This window comes from Tympanuchus pallidicinctus, unplaced genomic scaffold, assembly GCF_026119805.1.
Source record: "Tympanuchus pallidicinctus isolate F22 unplaced genomic scaffold, pur_lepc_1.0 scaffold9, whole genome shotgun sequence".
NCBI classification, from domain to species: Eukaryota; Metazoa; Chordata; class Aves; order Galliformes; family Phasianidae; genus Tympanuchus; species Tympanuchus pallidicinctus.
Window position 1 is genome coordinate 15084441 of NW_026294813.1, and position 25425 is coordinate 15109865.

At 40.0% G+C, this 25425-nt stretch overlaps 1 protein-coding gene across 4 annotated transcripts in view; it reads right to left on the reverse strand.

Annotated features, from left to right (window-relative positions):
- UNC13B (unc-13 homolog B) overlaps positions 1-25425 on the reverse strand; it is a 205622-nt gene that overhangs the window by 153330 nt on the left and 26867 nt on the right. For all 4 annotated transcript variants that reach the window (XM_052670167.1, XM_052670166.1, XM_052670169.1 and 1 more), the window contains exons 4-7: positions 22815-22932; positions 21565-21688; positions 15556-15626; positions 13126-13183 (exon numbers count right to left, since the gene is read on the reverse strand). In XM_052670167.1, coding sequence (XP_052526127.1) covers positions 13126-13183; positions 15556-15626; positions 21565-21688; positions 22815-22932 — 371 coding nt within the window. The remainder of the gene's footprint in view (positions 1-13125; positions 13184-15555; positions 15627-21564; positions 21689-22814; positions 22933-25425) is intronic.

A 25425-nucleotide genomic window follows, 5' to 3' on the forward strand; every position in this document is an offset into this window, starting at 1 on the left:
GACTGATACTCCAACATTCCAAAGTGCAAAGAGTACCTTGGACACCTGTCCTACTTCTTCATTTCTTTACTTTTCTTAAAATGAAGCCAAGTCAACAGCACAAGGTGTCCCTTTGTCAAAACGCCCTCTATCCAGTTAGCATGGCTTTGGACTGCAGTGCATTTCTTACAAGAAGTTTTCACTTAGAAGAACTTCTTCCAGCTACTAACAAGCTGTTTTTGCTGCTTTCTTCCCACTTGTAAATTTACAGCTGTAAGTATATTTTTCCTGGCAATGCTGAGCTAATGTATTTGGCTTGGAAACATCACAAATGTTGATCCAAGCCTCCCTAAAAGGATGCTAACATGATTTCAGAAAGGACAGCAGAGCAAGGATGAAAAGGAGGGTGGGAGGGGGAAGTACAAGTTCCTTTTTAAAAAGGAAAGAAAAAAGATACTAGAAATAAAAGCTACATCAACTTGCCGGAGAAAAAGGCAAAATATTCTATGCACCCTGCATAGAATATATAGAATATTCTATTCCCCTGCATTCCTGAATTATATCAATGCTAAAACATCCCAATTTCTGCCAAACACATAACACTGAAAAAAGAAGGCTATGTGGGGAAGCAATATTTTTTGTTTTAGTACTAAACAAAAGTTTTGTTAATTCTCAGTTATCACACTTCTGCGAACTACCCCACACAACAGAGACACCCAAGACCAACAAAATGAACCAGTCATTCACTGCTGTTGATGCTTAAAGAATTTAAGGCTTGATCACAGACAGGAAACCAAGGAGGACAAAAATGTTGAGAGAAGAGAAAGTGGGAAGTCAGCAGTGGAAGGCTTCAGAAATGCACAAGAACAGATGCATGATTTTTTCCTTCTTAGCTGTGTACAGACCTGAAGAAAAAAATACAATTATTGAAATTCACTGTGAATAACTGGGCATCAGATTTACATCACTGGACTGTAGTAGGAGGGTCCTCAAATTCCTTTATGTCAAAAACAGAAAAGCATCAGGCAGCATTACCTTCCTGCAGGCAGTGGCTGCAATCACGGTGCTTTGCATGCTCCCCTCAGCAACACCCTCATTGTTTGTTTTGACACAAGGAACAGATACCTTCATTTCATTACCAATGGATCAATCCTTGCAGATCCTACAGGCAGTAGAAGCCATGCAGTGTAGCTTAAGCAGAAGCACTGCCTGTTGCAATTTGTGGGAATTCCAGAAAGTAAAGATATTTCATGCATGATTTCAGGGCAAATTAATAAAAACTTGGAACTGTGAGACCTCTGCAAAAGCTGTCACATCCAGCAGTCTTCAGGTGCCCTACAGATCACAGACAGCAGTGGTATTAACATTTACCTTTTTAGGGCTGATGAGCACCAATAGAAGCAAAGCCCTGTCGCTTTTGCCATGACACCACCTCACTGAGCTCGAACTCACTACAATACCTACAAGCCTTCTGTCTCACTGATGTTTGCCAACCATTCCCATGTTCAGATTTGGTCCTGTCTGTAGCCTCCAGAATTTCTTTGATTGCTTCCAGTATTTCTTCGCATCTTACTAAAACAACCACTATGGATTCACTTGCAATTTTCAGCTACTCTGAACATAAACGTAAGCTTCCGTGAGTATGAAGATTAACACAGAAAACACATCCAAGAAGAAAACTGGAATCATCCTTACAGGAAAAGAGGAATATTCCAATTCTGTCTTCTCAAATTTCAGAAAAAGCACAAGCAACTCAGCCAACACAAAGTTAAACGGTGGGAGAAAAAAAGCAAAACAAAAAAACAAACATACAGCCATCCACACATGAAGATACGAAGATTCAATTCAGTGAAAGTGAACAGATTTTCTATACGCATGAATATTCCCACTTTCCTCACCCTGGAGCATGCTGCATCACTACAGAATCAAGAAACTTGAAAGAAATTGAACTGTTACGTACTCAGCTGCTCTCCCCATCCGAAATAACTCCAGTTGCCTGCATGTGACACAAATGGCAGAAGAGAAATGGAATGGGAAAAAAAAACTTAGAAGAGCAAGCCACAAGCATATTTTCATGTATTTAAAATGCCTTATAGATTACAACCTTGACAAAGATTTTGTTTCATTATAAACATGGTGCTAGATTTGTTTGGGGATTTACTGTTCACTCTCCAGAACACTAAAGATTAAGAAATCATGCATTAAGATAAACAGACAAAATATTTATCAACATATTTCTCAGGTAGAGCAGTAAAGCACTGCTCCCTGGTACACAAATTACCACGATTACAAGCAGAATATCCCAGAAAGTAGAGTTCAGGTAAGAGCCAGATCTTTAGTCTTGTTTAAAACTGTATAACTCAAGAAGCAAAAGCTGTTTCACCTTTCCTCTTTCCAGAACAAAGGTAACTCAGCAGTAAAAGCACCACACCAGTAGATATAGCACAAAAACTATCTTCATGCATGCAAATCAGCAGTAAGGAAGAGTGCTTTCTTAGCTAGACTTACACTGGTACAAAACTCAGAGACCTCACAACATTCCACAGATGCAAATAATCACGTGTAAGTTCTCTAACAGCAAGCAGATCTCTCCACGTTAAGGATGACAACAAATTCATGTTAAAGTTGAACAGCAATTCAGCAGGCAAGTTAATAGCTTTTCAATATCCAGATTGTTACCCCAGGGTGACATCTCAGGATGACAATGATGAAAGCAAACCACCAAACTACCAAACATCCCCACACCTCAGAGCCATTTGGCAGCATGCACATAACTTACAACTCCAAGAAAAGTCTCAGAACTCCAAGAATGCTCAAAAAGCATTTCTGGAAGACAGTGTGTAAAAGAAAGGTTCGCAGGAGCGATGGTCTGTAAGCAGAGCAATAACAAGAGAACCACCAAGCACTGAAAGCAAGCCTCAGAATTGAGGTCTGTCCTCAGAGGAGAAATATTACAACCTGCTGAAGGCAAAAGTCCTCAGACTGACAGTGATGTCCTTGAGGAAGCTGCTCATCTCCCTGCATTGCTGTTATCAGGCTCCATATGCTCAGCATGAAAATAGCACAAACTTTTAAAAGCACTTCAGAGATTATTATTTTGATAACACATAGCCAGTTGATGGCAAGCTGATGGAAAGGGGGAAGGGAAAGAAAGTTGCCTTCAGAAACTAGCTCCTTATTCTCCAAGTGCTTTCATATTGAGAAGCTGGGTTACACATACGTATGCATTGTAACTGTAGAAGAACTAGGAAGAAAATACTGCAGGAGTAAGCAGAAAGAGATGCACTAAGAAAGACTCAGAGATTATTCCTGCCACAATCTCAAAACTCTGCTTTTGTTTGTTTTTACTAACACCCACTTCACTTCAGCATCTAACATTTTGGATAAAAGATGAATTTATTAAAGATTCAACACATATGCTGCTTCATTTAAGATTCAGGAGCTAACAGTATGTATCTCAGTCCTTCAGCATAATCACAGAAGACCTGAGCTGACAGTCGTGATATTTTGAAGGTTAATGAAAACAGAACTTCTTTTAGCCTTTTCAAGTTGCTTTTATGCTTCATAAAAAAATAAAAAATTAAAAAACATAAAGCATAACCTCATTCTGAGAAGGAAAAAAGTAACTTCCAGATCACTTTCGGGAACAAATTTAAACCTGTAAAACTTGATTTGAAACTACCAAGAAGTCCAGACAGATAGAGCACAGAAAGCTATAATTCTAAAACACTTACAGAAATAAAATATAATAACAGTGGAATAGATGGTACAGACAAATCAGACTATTTATTACGTGAGCTCCTTGATACCAAGACTGAAACTCAGTTATCGCAGTATTTTGTAGTCACAGGTTTCAGTACTGAAAAATGAGGTTTCATATAAACCTCCAATTAAGGACTAAGTGATGCCAGCAGCCTGGTGCCTTGGATGCTACAACATTCTTGTCATTAACACATTTTATAAAATACATCTAAGTTCCCACAGCTAGCTGTGCATAACATATGCTCGCTCTGTGTCTCAATTATGCAACTATTCAAGGAGGAACTCCTCCTCTCCACTTCACACTGTCAAGCCTGGATCAGCAGGGACACTGTAGAAAAGCAGAATATTCCATGTTTTTAATGCAGTCTAATTTGATTTCCTGCATGCCATTTTGTTTTGCTGCTGCTTACAAGCTTCTAAGAGCAGCTGTGCTGTACTACACCCATCAGAACATTACCATTTACTGCCGTCCACTTCTTACAGTCATGCTGATAAATTGTTTAATTCTCCTGTTATATTCCACGGTGAGTGAAGACAGAGAGGGTCTAAATATGTTTATAAAAGCAAACTGAGCTTCAGAAATTACAGTAAACTCAGTGCTGATATAACTGTTTATGGAATACAAACAGAGCTAGGCAGGTCCTGGTTATTTTTTCTTTCTAGTTTTAGTGTACCCTTCTCCCGTGGCTAATACCCTCCACAAAGTATGCACAGATCTTAGATTAAGTACACACTTAATTTATTACATTATTTGATTTACTTTCCAAATTGCACATGCAGATTTCAATGAATAAAAGTCTAAAATAGCTTTTCAGAACCAAATTCAGAACCAAGAGGGTTTCCACACCAGGTATCACATTTTCCAGCTCAGTTTTGGAACATCACAAATGAGGAGTAAAACCTTTGCCCTAAACAAGATTAGGAAGCACAGGGGGGAAATTAGCTAATAGCTGGAAGGGATGAGGACAAGCACTGGAGTGTTGGAGCTTCTCCTGCCTGCTCAGTACTCCCTGTTTTTAATCACACTTTACTGCAAGTTAGTCATGGAATCGTAGAATCATAGAATGGCCTGCATTGAAAAGGACCACAGTGATCATCTAGTTTCAACCCCTTTCCACCCACCAGACCAGGCTGCCCAGAGCCACATCCAGCCTGACCTTGAATGCCTCCAGGGATGGGGCATCCACAACCTCCTTGGGCAACCTGTTCCAGTGCTTCACCACCCTCTGGGTGATAAACTTACTCCTAATATCTCACCTGAACATTCCGTGTCTCAGTTTAAAACCATTCCCCCTCGTCCTATCGCTGTCCACCCTCATAAACAGCCATTTGTATGCTCCCTTCAATTACTGGAAGGCCACACTGAGGTCTCCCTGGAGCCTTCTCTTCCCCAAGCTAAACAAGCTCAGTTCCCTCAACCTTTCCTCATAGGAGAGGTGCTCCAACCCTCTGATCATCTTAGTGGCCCTCCTCTGGACCAACTCCAAGAGCTCCACATCTTTCTTGTGCTGGGGACCCCAGGCCAGAACTCAGTACTCCAGATGAAGTCCTTGATTTATGTTGAAATTCTGGAGCATTTTTATTTCAATAAATGAAATGGCCTTTCCAGCCAGCTTTACTACAGCTAAACAAAATAACACAGAACTGAGAATTTAAGCAGTGCTTGGATCACCATCAAATCACCAAGAGTATCCACAGTTATTACAAGCTTGTGCAACTCAATAACTACAGACAAAAGACCTGGGCAGTCATCGTTAATTTCAGCCAAGAAACAAAAACATTTCTTCCACTGCTCTAATACCTAACAGATCTGTCATGTCTTTTTAGTTTCTAGGCACATCCACTACTTGATGTAAGTGAAATAAGATACATATGAGATGCAGTAAATAAAAGAACAAACGAAAGTTTTCTATACTCCTCTTTGAAATGCAACTTCAGACTGCAATTTATTGTCTAGCATTATCAATATGGATAAAGGAAAGATTAATATAATGTTGCACAGCTGCTGAGAAAAGATCTGGCGTCTTTCTTTTTCTCGAGTTTCAACCTTGCACTTTCAGTACAAGACTCACTGCTCAAGGACACATTCAAGGAGGCATCTGTGGCTTGAGTACAAAGCTGAGCAATAATTTTCATATCAGCTTAATACCTTTAAATTCAGAAAACAAATGCTTATAAATTTCAGACTAATTTTCTGTTACTTCCATAACATTAAAGGATGAATAATGAAGCTTCAGAATCCATAAAAAATCCCTTCAGAAAAAAAAAAAAAAGAAGCATTCGAGAGAAGCACTAAACAAATAATGAAACCTAAGTGATTAACAAAGCATCTACTTCTCTTTTTTTTTCACTTACAGAAAAATATGTCACTTTTAGCAGTGCCCAGCATTTCAGAAAGAGGTTTAGCATTTGCACTTTTTTGAAAATTAAGGTTTCACTTCCTTGTCAGAACCTTTCAGAACACTGCACATTCTCTCAGAAAACAACTAAGTACATCTACAGGATCAGCAGTAAAGCCACATATCTGCTCTCCTCCAGAATTTAGCAGGTCAAACATTGTTACTATAATCTTCTAAAATAGCCAGTATTTTTAATTTTCAAGCACTGAATACTTTTCCTTAGACATATTCTATCCAGAAGTAGCAGCCTTCACCTAAGACCAGAGGCAGACATTTTAGAACAAGATCTTGAATCTGCTCTCCTTTGAGCAGACCTATCATGCTTCTAGCCAAACAAGGCACTGAGTACTGCAAGGCCACAAGAAAGGTAGTTACTCAGATGGCATTTATCCTAAACAAAGAGGAACAGGACTTGTCAGTCACCCATAAGCAGAGAGGTCAGGGAACTCTCTTTCACAGCACATCAGCTGAACTACCACAAAACAGCTTATACAGTAGTTTCATTCGTACAGACAAAAATTGTTATTCTTTGCCTAGCCTAATTAAAAAAAATGTCATTAACATGTCCTCTTTTGAATTACATTGAACTGAGGACTGCTGAAAGGCTTACTTCCTGCACCATGCACTGCAGCCAGTAGTTTTGCTCTTCTACAGAATGGCTTTGCACTGACTGCAGCAGGCTTATTAGTGTCACCTAGCCTTCAGAAGGCTGACATCTTCAGCACACCTCTCATACTGCCCTGGTCTACAGATGCTGTAGGTAGCTGCAAGCTTCTCCTATTTCTAAACACAGAAGCAGGTTAGAAACCTCAGGAAAAATACCTTGCAAAAATATATAGAGCATATCTAAATATAGAGAATATATATAGCAAGTGTCTCTACAACAAGGAGAGCTTGATGACACTAAGATGCCTGCCACTGCAGCATTACAGATACACACCTCTATAAGCAAGTAAAATGGTTAAGCTGGGACATGTTTAAAATCACTTTGATAATGCATTGACTTGACAGCCTAGTCTAGATTTTTCCTTCAATATCACTTAACAGGAAAAAAAGTCTCTTACCAGGATTTCATTTCAGCACATTCGCTGCCATAGGCTGTTTACCCAGTTGAATACTGGTAGAAAGCAGCACTGTATGCTCCAATTAGAACAAACGTTAAAATTCAGCATTAGCACAAGACATTTTTGAATGATGCACAGGTAAGGCCAGATGCCTATGATTTCATTATGAAAACAAGATGAAATGTGTGTCCTGTCTAACCAGCCCTTTCAGCAAGACTTTACCTTGCTAAAACTCCTTGGAACCACAGCTCTCTGACAACTGTGCTAACAATTTTGTCAGAACTGTACTACCCGCGATGTTGAAACTGTAGCTATGGGTTTCAATGGCTCCAATTCATTGCCACATTAATGGCTACTGAAGACAAAAGATGCTAGCGCCCACAATACAGAACCGTAATCACAGTATAAAATCACTGAGGATGTACCAGGCTGGAGAGGAGCAGGGGCAAAAGAGAAAACTGTCTTGTTTTTTTTGTCGGTTTGTTGGTTTTCTTGAAGTACTTTAAGCAGATGAAGCTCCTCATCGATGCCATAGAAAGCACCTTAATCTCCTTGTTAAAGACAGTTAAGGAGGAGGAATGTATAAACCATCTCGGCACATCAGTGGAATTTGAGGTCCTAAAAGGAGAACTAGTGGACAGTAGCTATCAAAACTCTCAAAAATAGCTCTTGGCTCTTTAAAAACACCGGTTAATCTGAAGATGCTAACCGGAAATGCTCCTCACACATTTTGCAAAAACAGACTTCTTTCAACATTAGCGGGAAAGAAGGATCAACACAACGCATGGATTTGGTCTGAAATGCCACCTATTCTTTCCTGTACTGTGCATAAAACATTTTGTCAGCTTTTAAGACATTAGAATTATGATCATCAACAAAGCTGCACTACTTTTTTTCCTGCCACAGACAAACATATATTATAGATAGTATTTAGGGTTCTTTTTTATTCTCCTGCACTAGATATTGTCTTGTTCATTTATCTCTGATCTGCTGGCAGGTCAAGGACAGGGTAGCTCCTGTTGTTTTTGCTGACATGACTATGAATCCGAGCAGTTATTTCTTTCCTTGTTGCATCAAATCACAATCCAGAGGCAATTAACAAATTTATCTTCTTCTAAAAACAAACAAACAAAAAAACAAATAAACAAACAAGGAAAAAAAAAATAGAAGAAGAAAAAAGAAAGCATAGAGAAAGACATAAACAGGAAGCACCACAGTGTCCAGTAACGAGTGACGCAGAAGATGGAACATGAAGCATTCCCTGAAAGTTTACCAGACAAAGATGATAGGACAGGCAAAACTGGTTGATTCAGTGGCAGGTAGATTATCTTTTCTGAGAATCATACTGAACATACTATCTCTCTACCAGATCTGTAAACTGTCTGAAAAAAGCATAGGGTGGTATTTACAGTAGCTATATTAACCAAGATAGTCAAATATTCTCCCCAAGGATACAGAGTACCTTTCTCATCCTCTGCTGCCTCTGCCTTTCTCATCATTTGGACTGCTGTCTGCTCAAAAGCAGAGCTTCATTTAAAATACTGACAGCGTGACTCACGTATGAATTATAATGGAGTTTCATACTGTTGGAAATGATGTTGAGCATGCAAGGAAAATAAATCTATACCCACAACAGTAAATAAATAGACATTTATTGAGTCAACAAACTCTAAGTAATCAAATAACATTTTTTTTTTCATTTGCTTCATTTAAAATGAATTTCCAGACAATAGAAGTTTGCTTTAATTCACATTCAATTTGAGACTATGGGTAAAAGCCATTTATGAGGTTGCTGCAGTTGTTCAACAGTGAAGTATCTGGAAATCAAGAATTATGGGTCTGGAATTATGGAATTCATTGGCACTACAGTGCCTTGCTTATTGTTTGGAATCACCAGAATTTAAACCAACTGGTAGCATATAATCTTGCTGGACAAGAGGAGGGCAGGAGAAATATTCAAAGATGGACAGAAGTCGAAAGGTAAAAATAAAATGAAGAAGTGTAAGGAAGGAAGAGACAGGAAGCGCCTAGTTAAATTAGGAGACTATCTGTACAAGAATAGAACTACCTGCACCTCTTAAGAATAGGCAGAAATTCTGAATTAAATCAGTAACTGTGAGTCTTATTTTTCTAAGGACAAAATTGAAAGATCCAAAATCTTGGGAAAATCTAGAGGATCTAGTCTGGACTGAGATTTCTCACAACACCATGTTAAGACAGCAGCAATTCTGGCACCACCCAAACTGAGAAGCCATCCCAGAGATGAGATGCTGGCCTTTAGAAGCAGCTAACATCTCTTGCACACTGTCCCATCTTTCTGCTTCCTCTGGTGTCAGTGCAACACAAGATGCTGTGTTCAGGAAGGAAGCAGGGAAACAACCATGAGCAGATGGTTTGAGAAAGGAGCCTGATGTGCACAGAGAACGCAGGAGCAGAACAGGACTTAACAGGATTTTCTCTAGTTAGAACAAAGATCCAGAGGAGCCTTTGGGCAGCTGCAGGCAGGCAAAGCATAACACCAGTAGCACATGCAGGTGCTCCCCCTAAATAATAATGCAGTTCCATCAGGGAACATATCTTAACTCAGAGAAAAGAGTCCCAGAAGCACTGTCTCCAACAAGGCAGGCTAAGATTCCCCATGTGGGAAGCCAGTGGAGGTAATCTTTCTGAACTTCAGCAAGTATCCTCCCAGACAAAACGTTCAGCGTACAACTAAGAAAAAACAATGTGATGGGCAAACAATCAGCAGACGTGTCAGGCTCAAAGGGTTAGTAAGTAGTGTCATTTCAGGTTGATGGCTTGTCACTAGCAGAGATCTGCAGGGGTTCATTTTAGGACCAGTTCTCTTGCATGATTTCATCAATGACTTGGATACAGGACCCAAAGGTATACAGTCTGCAGGTGACACTAAATTTGGAGGAGCTGATGTTGTCATGAAGGAGTGACAGTCTTTGTGGAGAGATTTGGATAAACTAGAGGGCTGGGTAATCACCAACTGCAGAGAGTCCAAGTGGGGGCATCCACACGCGGGACAGCATAGCCCTGGCTGTATTTGGACTGGGGGAAGAGAGACTGGAGAGCAGCCCCACAGAAAGGGATCTGGAGGTTCTGGTTGACTGCGAGTTGGATGTGAGTCAACAGTGTGCCCTGCAGCTCAGAGGGCTGACCGTACCCTGTGTGCCTCAGGCCCAGCACTGCCAGCCAGTGAGGGGAGGCCTCACCTCCAGCTCCGGGTGCAGGCTGGATGCCACAGTGTACAGACATAAAGCTGTCACACAGCGCCCAAAGGAGGGCTGTCATGGTGGTGAGGCTTTGCAGGGCAATACTCTAATGGCTCAAGAACTGTTCATACTTAGTTGGTTTTTGCTCCTTCTATATCTCTGCATATCTATGCAGTCCTGCAGTCCAGATGATCGCATCCTGCTAGCAGCAGCAATAAAATCTCATCGAGCACATCATGGTGGAAAATTGAACAAGTCTTACAAATGTTCTTTAGGATATTTTTATTACATCTAAAAATACATCTATCAATTATTTACCCACATGTTAAGGAAGAACATTCCGTGCTCAGAGCATTAGAGGTTCAGGAAGGACACCCACTCTGTTCCTATGAAAAAGGGGGTTGAGCAACTGCGTCATATGCAAAGGTCAGTTTTCAACACAGAGACATAGTCAATGCATCTTCTGTGTTGAATTCTCAGGTTCCAAAGGACTATGCTTCTGCACAGAGTAATGCAGAGACCTCAATTTTCCCAAAGTACTTTTATATTAAATGACTATTTCATATTTGACCACGCAAACAAGATATTCATAGATGTCAGATTCTCCCCAGCAGCAGACAAGCAGAAGTACATGCAGTGCCACGAATTTTATTGAATCACTAAGAAATTCTTAAATACATTAGCCACATGGTGCTCTGTAATATTTAACACTGCCATTCTAATTACCGTTTTAATCCCATGGATGATTACATTGTTATGTGATACTAATTGCTCAAATCAGTGTCCTTCAATTCATTACTGTAAAATGTCGCTTTGTAGCAAGATGCAGACTATTAACAGGAAACAAAGGTCAGCTGTAGCTGTGCTCTTTAGAGCTGCAAGAGGTGAGCTGGTCCTCCAGGAAGGACACCAGCTTGAGGACATAAAAGTACCGCGCCATGGAAAAGGGCACAGCTACTTTCTCCACCCAGCAGCATCCCTTCTACCTTACCTATGCTTCACAACATTTAGAACAGACAGCTAAACCCTGCTAAACCAGGCTTGCAGCAAGGTTCAAGGGATAAGAGACAGGAAAGTCACTTCTGCATTCTCTTTACTTAGATGCTTTGTACCAGACTGTTCTCCTTCCGACATCTAGAGTTCTGTACACTATGCTATTGTGATTTAGTCAAATATTTCACTTTCTTCAAAAGCATTTCTTAATTTGTACTCTTTACAAATCAATTGTGTTCTTCCATACCTGACTTTATTCTAAAAAGAATTTTGTTCTTTAAATACTCTTGGGGAAAAAAAAAAAGACATTTGGTGCTACCTGGAGTATGACTGCTATCATGCTTTCATATAGCTTTGTGCATTCAGCAGCTACACAACACTTCCAAATCTCCTGGATAATTGACAGCATTCATGTTTTCTTCATAACAGCTTTAAAGCAACATATTAAAAGCGCACATAAAAACAAATTTTACTCACTCCCTAAAAAAAAAGTAAACAGTAATTAACATTTCATTGAGCAACCTCATTGCTCTCTATAACTTCCTGAAGGGAGGCTGTAGTGAGCTGGGGGTCGGCCTCTTCTCTCGTGTCATCAGTGATAGGAGCAGAGGGAATGGTTTCAAGCTACGGCAGGGGAGATTCAGGCTGGACATGAGGAAGTATTGCTTTTCAGAAAGGGTGGTCAGCACTGGAATGGATGCCCAGGGAGGTGGTGGAGTCACCGAGCCTGGGGGTGTTCAAGGAAAGGCTGGATGTTGTGTTGAGGGACGTGGTTTAGTGGGAGCTATTGGGAATAGGTGAACGGTTGGACTGGATGATCTTTTAGGTCTTTTCCAACCTTGGTGATTCTATGATTCTATGATTTTCCTAATGTTAACAGCTTTGCAGAGATCTTACAATCAAGCTAATGGATAAATAGCCATATAACAGCAGAGTTCGATATGCAAAACTTGTAGAGTTTTAAGCAGAGGATAACAGAATTAAATTACAAACTTCAATTTTATTAATGGTGCTGCCTAAGTAGATGCTACATTCATAAGAGACATCACTGAACTTTCATCCATTATATTTTAAAAGCAGGGTTTCAGAAATCTAATTTTGCAGACCACCAGATACAGTTTGTATTATTTTAGAAGCCTAAAAAAATGCAAGATGGGAGAAGCAGAAATTAGTAAAATACTCTTCATCATCCATCAACATTGCATTATAAATAATATCAAGTTAAAAAGCCTCAGGTGCATTTTAAACACACTACTGGCAGGATTTCCAAACCCACTTATTTTTCTCCTCTTAAAACTTCAAAGTAATAAAAATAATATTCAACAGAAGATGTTATAGAGAACACAGCACTGCTCAATTATATGAAGAAAATTCAGCATCCAGTTTTCTTGTTTGCACTGTTATTAAAAGGGGTCCGAAAATCTGCATGACTTTGTGCACTTTGTTTTCCTAACATAGGAAGACACAAGCAAGTTACATACTTCAATACATGATTTCATTTCTAGCATCAGAATCATTAAGCCAACACTTTTAGGGACAGTTTTTCATAACTAACAAAAGATTTTGCTTCAGAGACTTTAGCTTTTAAATCAGGAATGTTTTAAAAAAGCACAGATGTACCACCATTTCATAACTAATCAGGCAAGCAAACAAAGTACACTGAAAGAAGAGGAAAGAAAAAAGAGGAGAAAGTGAAGTCTAACTTACAACACTGGGAGGCAGCACTGGGCAACGGTTTCTTCTGGACCTCCTCCTGAAAGGAATACTGAAGGAGAAAAAAACAAAAAAGAGAGAGAAGGAACACTTAAGAAAACAAATGGTAATTTTATGAACCAGTTTTCAGAATAATATATGCCATACTTCAGATAAAACAGTCAGGATTTAAGTGCTAAGTATTATCTTTAATATCCACACTAAAACTTACTTCCAGATGCCTTCTCCTTTCTATGCCCAACCCAGATGTTAAAAAAACTACACGTCTGGTCAAGGTAAAGTCTGCTTTACTACAAGCACAGGCCCTATTCTCAGTCCATAGAGCTCAAATTAGCCATCTAAAAGATCCAGTTCCTACAGAGTCACTGTTATAGGGAGCTCAGAACTGAGCGAAAGTCCATTTATCTTTTATACATTCCACTGCAGTTCAAAAACAAATGTTCACAGCAATACTGCACTAGAAGATTGAAGTGGTTGGATAATTAGTGTGCCCAGAAGGGCAAGAGTGCAATGTTTGCCTACCCAGCACATACAAACACTTCTGTGATCCACTGTATGTCTGAAGTGAAGAAATTTTTGCCTCTCATTTAATAATAAATTTGAAAACACAGGCATACTTCAATTAACCAGCTTTGATTTTTCAAAGCTGTTTGTTACTGCATCAAAGTGTTCCCTACGGGAATGCAAGTTGCTGTATTTCGTTTTTCTCCTCTATGTTGTATTACAAAGAGAAGAGAAAACGAGGACAATTGGGCAAAACAATGAGAACAGTCTTTGCCAAGAAAAAAGGGTCCAAAGACAAAGGAAGTGTCAGCTTTTGCAACCAGCCCTGGATTCTGAAAAACAGGGCTGCCAGACAGCCTCTCCATAGATCTGGCAAGGAATTAATGAGTAGCTCATGACATGGAGAATGAAAATCTGCAGACTGTGCTGTGGCCATCTTCAGGTCCGCGCTGTTCAGAACGTACAAGCTCAATGAGTTATTCAGAATTGTGAAAAGAAGTACTGGGTCTCACAGCAGTAACTGGTTGGCAAAGTGGTGAAAGAAGGTCTGTTGATGAGCAATTTCAGTGGCGCAGGACAGGAAAAGCTTCTGAAGGAGCATACTCAGATTCAAAACAAACTGCAGTAGTTCACCCTTTCTAAGGAATCAGCCAAATGGCTATCAGCAGTTCCAAAAAGAAAACAGAACACAGCTTGTAGGAATAGTGATTGGAAAGCATTTTATGACACCATACAAACTCTGAATGAACGTGCATCATGAATACTGTTTTGCAACTTTAGTCTGCTCATTCACTGCCTCATGCAAAGGTAGCTAAACTTAATGCACAGAAGAGAGAAAATTTTCCTGTATGAAATACCAACAAATTGACCAAAAACCATGCAGAAAGAAAGGCTTGTAGGGTTGAGTGGCAAATGAGGGTGAATAAGGATTGGTCATTCTGCTTCTCTATAAATAAACCTGTTCCCAGGTTTCACAACAATGGACTTGTTAAAGCAAACAAGTTATTTCTTCAGGCTATAAACAATTAAGTTGCTGAATTCCTTGCTACAGAACTGAAGTAGGTAAGTTCAAAATAAAAGTGACATCCACAGAAGAAAAATCAATCAAGTGTTGTTATATCCAAAGATACTGCCGCTGGCACTGGAAGTTACAGAGCTAACAGTCACTGCAAATTAAAGAAATATGCAAGAAAGTGATGACCAATCTGCGTCACCGTCAGACGCTGGACAAGTGTTTTCTCATTTTTAACATTCTCACTGATTAAGGGGAATTTCCATAATAAACTTGTGATCACTATGGCACAGAGACATGATTTTGTTCCTTGCATTTGATGAACGCATACACTTAGGATGCAGATGGGTCACTCCCCAGGGAAGGGGAGTATCGATGCTCAGGACACCTTTCAGCATATACAGGCTCAGTGAAGCACTAGAGGGCACCTGTGCTTCACTGAAGTACCTGGCACAGACATGTTACAGACCAGAAGAGCAGGGGAGCACCACAGCAGTTACCACTGACATGCCAAATCACAGACTGAGTTTTCTACCAACTCAAATAGATCCTCAAAATTCAATCAGGCAATCAAAATTCAAAAGGCAATCAGCCCACGGCAGGGGTTGGGGCTGGGTGGGCTTTAATAACCTTTCCAGCACAAGCCATCCTATGATGCTGTTAACTTTGCTTTGTGTGTAACATGATACAACAGAGCAGTTCTCACTATGTGGGGAGAAACATGGGGAAAAACGTTTACCTGCTTAATGATAACAGTAAATCTGAGAAACCATTCTGTAAACAGTTCACAAAAAACTTGTTAACATGAAAATTTAATAGTTATCTCCATCACAGGGATCCAATATAAAGAACAAAAGCAAGTTATAGTGCATTCAGAGCTACATTCACCCTTCAGTTCAGATATTTACCTCATCATCTCCCAGTGAATTTATTTGTTCTAATTTTCTGGTCCAATATCTGGCTTCCTCTTCAGGAATATCTACAGCAAAAGAATATGGGGCACCATCTTATTAGCCAGTCAAGTTTGCATTTATCACCAGAAGCAACAAGGAGAGTATTCCAAGATAACAACACTAAATAAATAAATAACCCACACAATTTTGAAGCAATGTAACTGCTTTGTATTAGCTACATTAGCACTCAGATGGAAAATAAATGTTCCAAATAATAACACAGTTCAAGGCATACATTGCCTTCATGTTTAAAACCAATTAACCAAATGCATTATGGACAAAGGTAGGAAAGAACAAGACTGATTCATATTTAATTCAAATAATCATAGTACAAAGAACCATTTTATCATAATACATTTGCTACATGCTTAATAACATACAGCAAGATCAAGTGACTCTTCTGGAGGCTTTTATAACCTCAAAAGCACAAGGATTTGCTTTAGATGGCACACTGTATGTATGTACTTGGATTAAGCATACCAAAAAAGAGTCTTGTTTTCCTTTGCAGGTGATAAGCTAGATTTTGTGAGATAACAAACAGCTATAAGACACTCATATTCATATGGAAGCACACTCTCATAGTTTGTTTACCACAATGCAGTTCATTAGAACTGAGAAATAACAACCCTTTCATCTAGTAGAAGATTTAGCAGGTTAATGACCGACAGCAGACAGTAAGCACTACCACCTTTATTTTGGCAACTATTTTCTATTCCACACTCTGAAGTAATGCAGTGTCCCAGTGGTTTGAAGGAAACACAGAACTGTGCAACTGTGCCAAGACTTCATCTCCCTGAGGACACCCTAGAAGATGCAGATGAGCTTAACAAAAGGCAAGTTAGGTACAAACTGTGTTTAACGAATAGAGAAAGAGGAGCACAACACCAAGGGAAATAACCTTCTAAAAGAAAAGCATCACTCAGGCCCTCAAGTCCAGGTGAATTAATAAATTAGCTAGGGATGAAGGAAAAAGGATGTAAAAATCACTGGAAAAAGGAAAAAAAAAAAAAAAAAAATTAAGCCACATTTCAGCATCAGTTGGTCCTACCATCAGGAAAGGCAAATGACTTCCGAATTTCAGCTACCCATGCCAAAACTACACAAGTGCAGAAACTTCAGAACACACACAGTATGGTAGAGCAGCGGCAGAGACTGCTCCAGCTAGGCACCGCGAGCCCTAGAAGCCTCACTGTCCCAAACACTGACAAATGATGTTTAAATAAATGCCATTTCAATCAATTCTCCCATCTTTTGCAACTCTTCACACTCGTGCCCAGTTAGCTGTAAATATCTTGGCTTCTAAATGAGTTTACTTTCCTGCAACGAAATTTACCCCATCTATGGCCTCAACAGTATGTGTAGGCAAGAATGGGAGAAGTCGGCTGAGATTGTTCTGATTAAAAAATAACTGAGAATTATATCCACCCTTGCTACTGAGATAAACAAAAAAATACAACACTTACAACACCTTCAGAACGAATCAAGAATTGGTTTCTCCTTAAAGAGAAGTTAGATGTGTCTTCTCAACCCTTCTGAAATTAACAACCTCGAAACATCAAAAATAGCAGCCAGTGTAAAGGAACACAACCAACTTTCAACAACAACAACAAGGAACATTTTTAGATTTCATGGAATATGAAATTTCAGCATTAGGTATTTCAATGGGCTATGTACAAATGCCTGCACTTTTCTAAGAGGAACACCTCTATTGAACAGAACACCAACTAGAGAAGAAGGACAAAATAGGCCCTACCTGGGAAAGTTTTAGGGCACTAGAAACTTAGTATCTGTGTCAAGAATACAGGAAGTAGAAAATAGAAAATCTGTTTCTCCTTTCTTGCAGGGAGACCAAAGTTATTTATTTTAAGCATAGCACACAAAGTCAGTTGCTCTTGGTTGATGTACACTACATCGCTTTGTTGTTACATGCTATTAGAAAACTAGGTAGGAGAAATATGAGAGGGGCTCCTCAACTACAGGATTTGTAGAAAAGCATAACTGCTTTTGATCATCAGTGTTGCAGACCACAGTTGCACAGACAATTTAGATGAACTCTGCACAAAGCAGGGATGACGCTCAAAGGATATCTGAAACAGGGTGGATTTAGAAAGAGGTCAGCAATTAACTGAACTGAGCACATGAGATTTAAGAAGACAAGACACTCCAAAAAGGATCTCAAGTCATCTAAATATTAAAGAAAAATCCATGGCACTCTGTCCTTGACAGCATCACATCTGTAAATGATGAAGAAAAGCCCAAACTGAGAGACTAAAGGTCACAGCCAAAACATCCATCGTGGAAACCTGCAATTTAGAGCAAGGAGACCTAGGAGTAATGAAGTGATGGATTACCATCAACATAGAATAAGCTACAGTGGTCTCAGAGTAAATTCCAGGGCCTTCTCATAGGCCGCAGTTTGGCTGCATGCCCAGGCAACAAGGTGCATTGCGTGTGTCTTGGGTTTGTTGTTTACATCTCGTATCCAAGGTGCTTCTTTCACAAACTGAGCTGTGTTTTAGCACAGGTTTGCTGCTATTCTAGAAAAACAGCTTCTTATGCAAGGTAGCAATTAAGTCTGCCACAGTTTAGATAATGGCTGTTTTAGGACATCTTTTTATCTTAAGGAAATTTGTCATCAGTACTAATCTCAGTACAGCTACTGCAAAGCAAACCTTAAAAATTCAACTACGAAACTGAGTTATCTGTTCAGAAGTTATCTGAGCAGAAGTAATCTGCTCAGAAGAGTAAATGCCCAATGAGAGAGAGTTCTTGATTTTTCAGATATTGGTTTAACTACTTATAGTTTCCCCATACACTTTATAAAACCTTAATCATTTGTCTGTTGATGCTGGCTCTTTGGAGGACAGGGAATGAAAATATCTCATACAGGGATCACCCTTACCATTTACAAGGCAATAGCCACTGGGCAGCTCTTACATCACCACACAGTTGAGTGCAAGTCCAAGTTACTCTGCTACATTAACTTCTGCTTACAAGATAAGAAGCTGAACTAGTCCAAACAGAGCCCATCTGATTGATGCCAGGACTGCATTGATATCATGCTCAGCAAACAAGAAGAGCAAGGCTATATGTCAGAGGAACAGAAGTGTTGAACAAGAACAGAGAGGAAATGGACAGATCTAGTCCCTAGTTTCCCTGCTCTTCTTAACCTGACACCTATGACTCCGAGACAGTGAGAGGGGGGTGAGGACAGAGGTACCAGGTAAGGCTGCTCTGTTCACTCGGAATGACTAGACTGAAGCATAAGGACTTGAGTAGGCTGAGGAAGAAATCTGTTCTATCTATGCAGACTTCATTCAGAAGTTAGGACCATTCCCCCCTCACTGTGTACATAAACTTGAAATACACCAACATGTGTTTGATATACATATTGAGCAACCTGGAATAGTGCATCTGTGTGCATCCTTAGCCTAAATAAAATAAAACAGCCAGAAGCAAAAGTCCAAAAGCAGAGCCAACAGAAAAATCACACTGTTCTGTTACAGCTGCTATCCCAGACAGATGTGTTTTACCAGACTTGGGAAGCAGTACAAGCTGCACATACACACGCATATCACCAGATTCTCCTGTATCTGTAACAGACAGGATACGTTCCTGGGGAAACAAAACATGATGCACAATGTTCTTTAGTGTCACTGCAAACATCCTGTGTCTACAGTGACAGAGCTGCTGACCTATGAGCATTTACAGCAGACAAATGAATCATTTTGTTCTCCGTGTGAGTTTAAAGCAGCAGATTCCAGCTTATGCAACAACACTGTATTAAAACGTGGGGCATAAAAAGACTGTACTGATAACACTTCAACTACAGGGACATGTCAGCAAATCCAGTCTGCGCTGGGAGAGATGCAAAGGTAGTCCTATGGGCTGAGCTACCTCCCTGCATACCTCCAAGTCCCACAGTACCACAATGGCAAGGAGACAGCACCTGAGCCAACTCACAGTGCCTTTCGTTCTCTACCCTGCAAGCAATGGCAGCAGACATATGGTCATCATGAGAAGGGAAGCACTGCTGGAGATCATATGGGCAGATGCTATTCTCCTAAGGCAAATAGCCCAAAACAGAGCTCTAAGAAAGACAGTAGCACACTTCAAGCAAAGAGGAGCACAAGCCTTGAAAACAGCAAACTGAAGCTCCCATTGTCTCCCAGACACTACAAAACATTGGACAAGCCAACAACTTTTCACACTCCACGATAAAAAATCTTCAATACAACTGTATCAAAACCGGAAGTCTCAATGTTCTTGTTATTTACTTAATATTCTTGGTGTTCTTCATGAAATCCTATTTTTCAGAATTATATTCATGATTCTAAAGCAAAAGAAATAAGAGGCCTGTGTTTTGAGCATCACAATAGGAGGAAAACATGCTATTACATGAAATATTCATCATTAGCCAAATTCAGGCGCTGAACCACAACCATTCACAGGGAATCTGTTTTCATGTACTTGAAAAATCACAGAATGTAAAAGCAAAAGCACAACTGCAGAAGAAAGTAAATTCTCATTAGAATACTGAATGTAAAAGAATCATGCTCTTTTAAGTTAGGGATAATTTACAAGCAACATCAGAACAAACACAAATGAGAAGGAAGGAGCTACAAGCCTTACCTTTATCTAAATGTTTTCTGTGATGTCCCTCTCAGAAGTCAAAACATTTGCCCCAAAGAACTGATCTTTTACTTCCAAAGGAAACAGTTGCTTCTTCCTTACAATTTCAGTAATAGACTCCCCACTGACAGTACGACAGCACTGGATCAGCAGGAGGGTTCTCATGAGAAAGAGAGCGAGCTCCACATTAACATTAGCCAACTTAAGATGTCAGATACCTTTTCTCTTTTACAGACTGGACTGTAGTTAAAGAGCAGTGCCTTTAAACACTGCGTTCAGCCTAATTTCCACCTTCCATCTGATTGTGCACTCAAAATAGTATACCCAGTGTTGCTCTCAGAGCACAATTCAGATTGATTTTAGTGCTGCAGGACCAAAGCTCACATCCCGCCTTGCACCAGGAAGGAAAGTTATGAGACTAATAAACAACCTAACTTCTTTCCACAACAGATGGCCAACCATGACAGCTGCCGTCTGAATGACAACAACTGCACAAGTGCTCCACCAGTCATTTACAGCACGATGCAAATTGGTCTCGCTGCCAGGGGCTTTCTTGCAAAAAAACAAGCAACAGGCAAAGAAGCAGAGATGAGCCTAGCAATGACACAATTTTGAAATACTGAAATGCCCAAGGCAGGGAAAAAAAAGGGGTTGAGCAGGAACGACATACACAAAAACCACAACAATCTCCTTTCTAGATCTTAAGTGTCTGCCTTCCTCATTAGGGAAGAAAAAATAGATCTTAAAAAACACACTTGAGATGCATTTGCTCCAATTGGCTGCTTTTCCACGCTCCATACTTTCCAACCAAAAGTAACTACCATAAAGGCAGTCATTGTTATGACACCAAGTTTTTTATTTACCTTGTTAATGTTCAGCTGCTCTGACCACTAATGTTGCACAACTGAACTGTGTGCTTTTAGCAGGGTTCAAGCGCACCAATCACACACACCTCATTCAAAAAGTTCTAGCAGTGCATTTGACCTCTTCTAGAGCCAAATGTATCTAGATGCAAAGTAGCAAATATTCTCCATTTAGGAACAAATGAATGTCTGAACGTTGAATCCTAAAATATTATAGATAATTTCTTAAACTGCTGCTAGTTTAAACATTCCAGCACAGTCAGACCTTCAAATTTTCCCCAGTGATTCTTATCTCATAAGGTAACACCAAATGAGGAATGAACACCAGCAATCTGATCCACAGTGAACTACTGCTGCAGAACTGCAAGAAAGCACAACTTCACTGTAAGACTCAATTCACTCCCAAACACTTGCGCTTAATGCACTTCATGCACTTAATGCCCTAGCTAAGTTATTGAAATGCACTCACCAAAAGGTAGTTCAAATCTTGTGTCCAGCAAAATTCTGTGAGGAGTCGGGTTTTTGGTTCCACAGATTTCATCATGTTTCATTACAACTTCTGCCTCTAATGTAGACCACTCTCCAGGACCTTCCTGTGAATCACAAGCCACGGATTAAGTTTCATGTCTGGCATGTCCTTTCGCAGTGACTCTCATACATTTTCTAAGATAAAAGTGTCCAGGAAGAGCCTCACCAATCTCAACACACTACATGTTTTAGGGATAGGGTTCAGTGGGCAACATTGGTGGTCAGTGGACAGTTGGAGTAGATGATTTAAGAGGTCTTTTCCAACCTTAACGATTCTACGATTTTTAACACCTAGTGACATCTATTCAGCTTGAGCTGGCTGCTTGGTCTTCCAAATCCTAAATATATTTTAAAGGCAAGACACAAACACCTCACAGCAGAACTACTGACTTCTCCACGGAACTGCAAAGATAATTCCTCAGAGGCAGACACCAGAAAGTACTTGGTCAGCCAGAGAAACTAAACATCAACTAAACTTTTTGACCACACAGCTGGGCATCCACACTCTTCTTTTTATGGACTATATAAACTCCCTCTCCCTACTCAAATAAATAACCTTTTAATTAAAATCCTTGAATTTTTATGTTAAAAAAAAAATAAATCCTGTTTAGTTACAAGAACTACCAAATTAAGTAGGTAGGAGAGCTAAGAAACTGGTGCATCCCATCTCCTACTTTTTTTTCAATACATATCAGCACGACTAGACACCCTCTAACACTGCAGCCAGAATCTTTAAGAAAAGACATGTTCTGGGCTTGCCTTGAAAGTCAATATGCCTGCTATCATGACAACTATAACACTCTCTCTTTATCAGGAATGTGCAGATATTTGAGCATCAGAATAAGCAGTAAGTGCTGAAGACCTCAGACATGTCAAATATACACGTTCCTCAACAGATTAAACCTTATCTCTGAGATCATTTGTGAGAACAGAGATGGCTACATTAGTTCAGTTTTGGACTCGCTACTGATGGCCTTCTTCAAAACAAAGAAGTAAAACAAAACAAAGAACTCTATTAAAAAAAAAAAAAAAAAAAAAAGCAATGCTGATGCAGTCCCTTTCCTTCACTCAACCTTACTGGCCTTGCCAGTGGAAATTCTGCCAAGAAGCAAAATCCTGATCTGCATCAGGCTAGATTCATAACCCATCAACACCAGAGCTGTCAAAATAAAGTTTGTGTGTTAATTTAACCTCATCAGATTGGCGAATGGCTTTCAAAGCAATCCACACAGTCCCAACCAGCGTGTCCCAGATAAGTCCTTTGTTCCATACTTCGACAATTAGGCCCAGGTCCAGCCGACTGATCTCACTGCAACAAAAGACAGTACAGGGGAGGAAGAAGTTGAACATAAAACTGTTCTACTTTAGGTTCTGCACTGCCAGTACAATTATCCCAGCAAAACTTTATACACAGCTGTGTCAAGCTGAAGACAACTTCTGCAAGTGAGTGGTCAAGACAGCTCATACTTACTGGGGACACTAATTTCTAGCGACCCATTTCCCATAGTTCAACCACATGAAGATTGCAAAATAAAACCCTGAACTATCTCATATATGTAGCGCCAATTGGAAACTCATCTCAACAGCAACGTGCACAGGAGGAAGAAATACATCTCCAGTTGAAACAATGGCAAGTTGTTCCTCCTCATCAGCCATCCCATGCACAGTGGGTGCATTCTCTCTCTCAGAAACACAGCAACACAAGCATACTCTGTCAGGTCCAAATATACTAATTACCTATCTCTGAACCTACCACATGCCAGGATAATCAGTCCCAAACACTGCAATAGCTGCATCAGCAGCACTATCTCTTGCACAGAGCTCTTTTACTTTGTTCCTCTGTGTGGTACCAAAAGGCTTTGAGCTATGCACATCAGCAACACACTGCAATCCAGATAAGCAACCAGTAAGTGCTAAGTTCTCTGAAATGCTGTCTTTACTCTCAGTGAGCTGAGGATGCATCTCAAATTCATTTTCCCCCATGCCTTCTAACATTAATGGCTCCCTTTCTCATGACAATTTATAACATGCCTGCTTAAGAAAAGTACAACAAATGCACAGCCTGAACGGTAAAAGGAATGTACTGAAAACTGTTCATACAGCATCCAGCATCATCTCCCTTACAGACAAAGGTTACAGTTCCTCCTTTGAACCCAGGATTTCTCTTCAAGCAACCGTCAATTCCTAAAGTAGGCATCACCAGCATAAAGTGCTGCTGCTGTCTTTCTGTCCAGCCAAATGCAGTTAAGTTTAAAAAAGGAAGCTTTAAGCATGCTAACTGCTATGTTTAATAGACTGTCATCTTGGACAAAGAAAGAACCGCTGCAAATCTTAGCTTTATCCCAGAGACTCCTCACAACAAGAGACTATTTTGTCTGTAAGACTGCTCAGGGAGGTGGCGTAGTCCCTCTCCCCAGGTGTAAGTGAGGCACTAAAGGACCTGGTTTACTGATGGGACTCAGGTTGATGTTTGGACTGCTGATCACGGAGATCTTTTCCAATCTAAATGACTCAGTGGTTCTAAGTTTGGGTACGGTTACTCGGTACAGCCAAGCTAATGACCAACGACCTGTGTGGTCACTGCTCTGCCTTCACACTGCCTGCCCGCTGGGAAAATGACATTTATCTCGCTGCACAGACAAGCCTAAAGTAACAAAAATCACAGATTTTCTGTTGGCAGGATCAGTGTGAAGCCACAAAGGGAAGGAAAATTGACTAGATTTCCAGGCATACTGTAAAATCACATTCTTTGCTTCAATATATACTGACAGAATAACATATTCACTAGGTTTCTTTACAAAGCTACAAAGGATAGGATACTAGATTAAAGAAAAAACAAGGATTTTCAGTACAATGGTCTTGACTGCCTTTGACCGTGTCTCCCTTTCTCCACCTTCTGGTTAGATATGGAAAAGCTTCGAAGAACAAAAGAGCTGAGATTTTAATTTGATGTTCCTCACTTTCTCTCCCCTGCCCCCATCCAAATTTAAATGAAAGACATTTTAACAGTTTCAGCACTCATTAAACCATTATGTTCTAACATTACAGCTTGCACTTTCACAACAAAAGGGCTTGTTGCAAACATGCAGCCCATTTAAATCTGCTTCAAAACGTTCCCAAAGAAAATATTGAAGTGTTCTGCTGGTCTGGTAAACAAGCAATTTTCAAACATCTTCAGAGCACCAAACTCTGAACTGTTATTTCTCACAAGGAGTTGGGAACCAAAAAAAGTCATACACAGAAAGTGTCTTCTTAGTTGCACTGTATTCTTTTACCGTTCCTCATAGAAACAGGTAAAGATAGACAGTAAAAGCATCCTTCACACAGGGAAAAGTCATTGTGTTCTAAAATCTTTTCTAACTGCAGGAAGAATAAAAGCAAGCTAATAACCAGTAATACTGGAAAAATCGATATTTTTCCTGGGAGAACTTCATGTATACACCATCATGCAAAACGTGCTCACTGCCACCTGCCATGTATTTTTTTTTAAAGAAACACCACACAAACTGCACTGCTTCCTGGCTAAATAAGGGAAGATAATGGTGAGGTAGTTCAGCTAATGCTCTGCTTTCATATCCCTTAGCAACTAATTACGCAGTGGCACAATGACCTCACAGCATGCTAAACTTCCAACTGCAATCTGAGAGTAGTTCCAGGAGCTGTCACAAGGGAAGGAGGAAGAGCAATAATTAGAGCAGTCATCTAGCACAAACAAGTGCCATTCTTAAATCCTTGCTGAGTAGCTTCATGGGTACCTGGACACATCTAAAGATAGTTTCTACCCATAGGCTGAACACAAGCC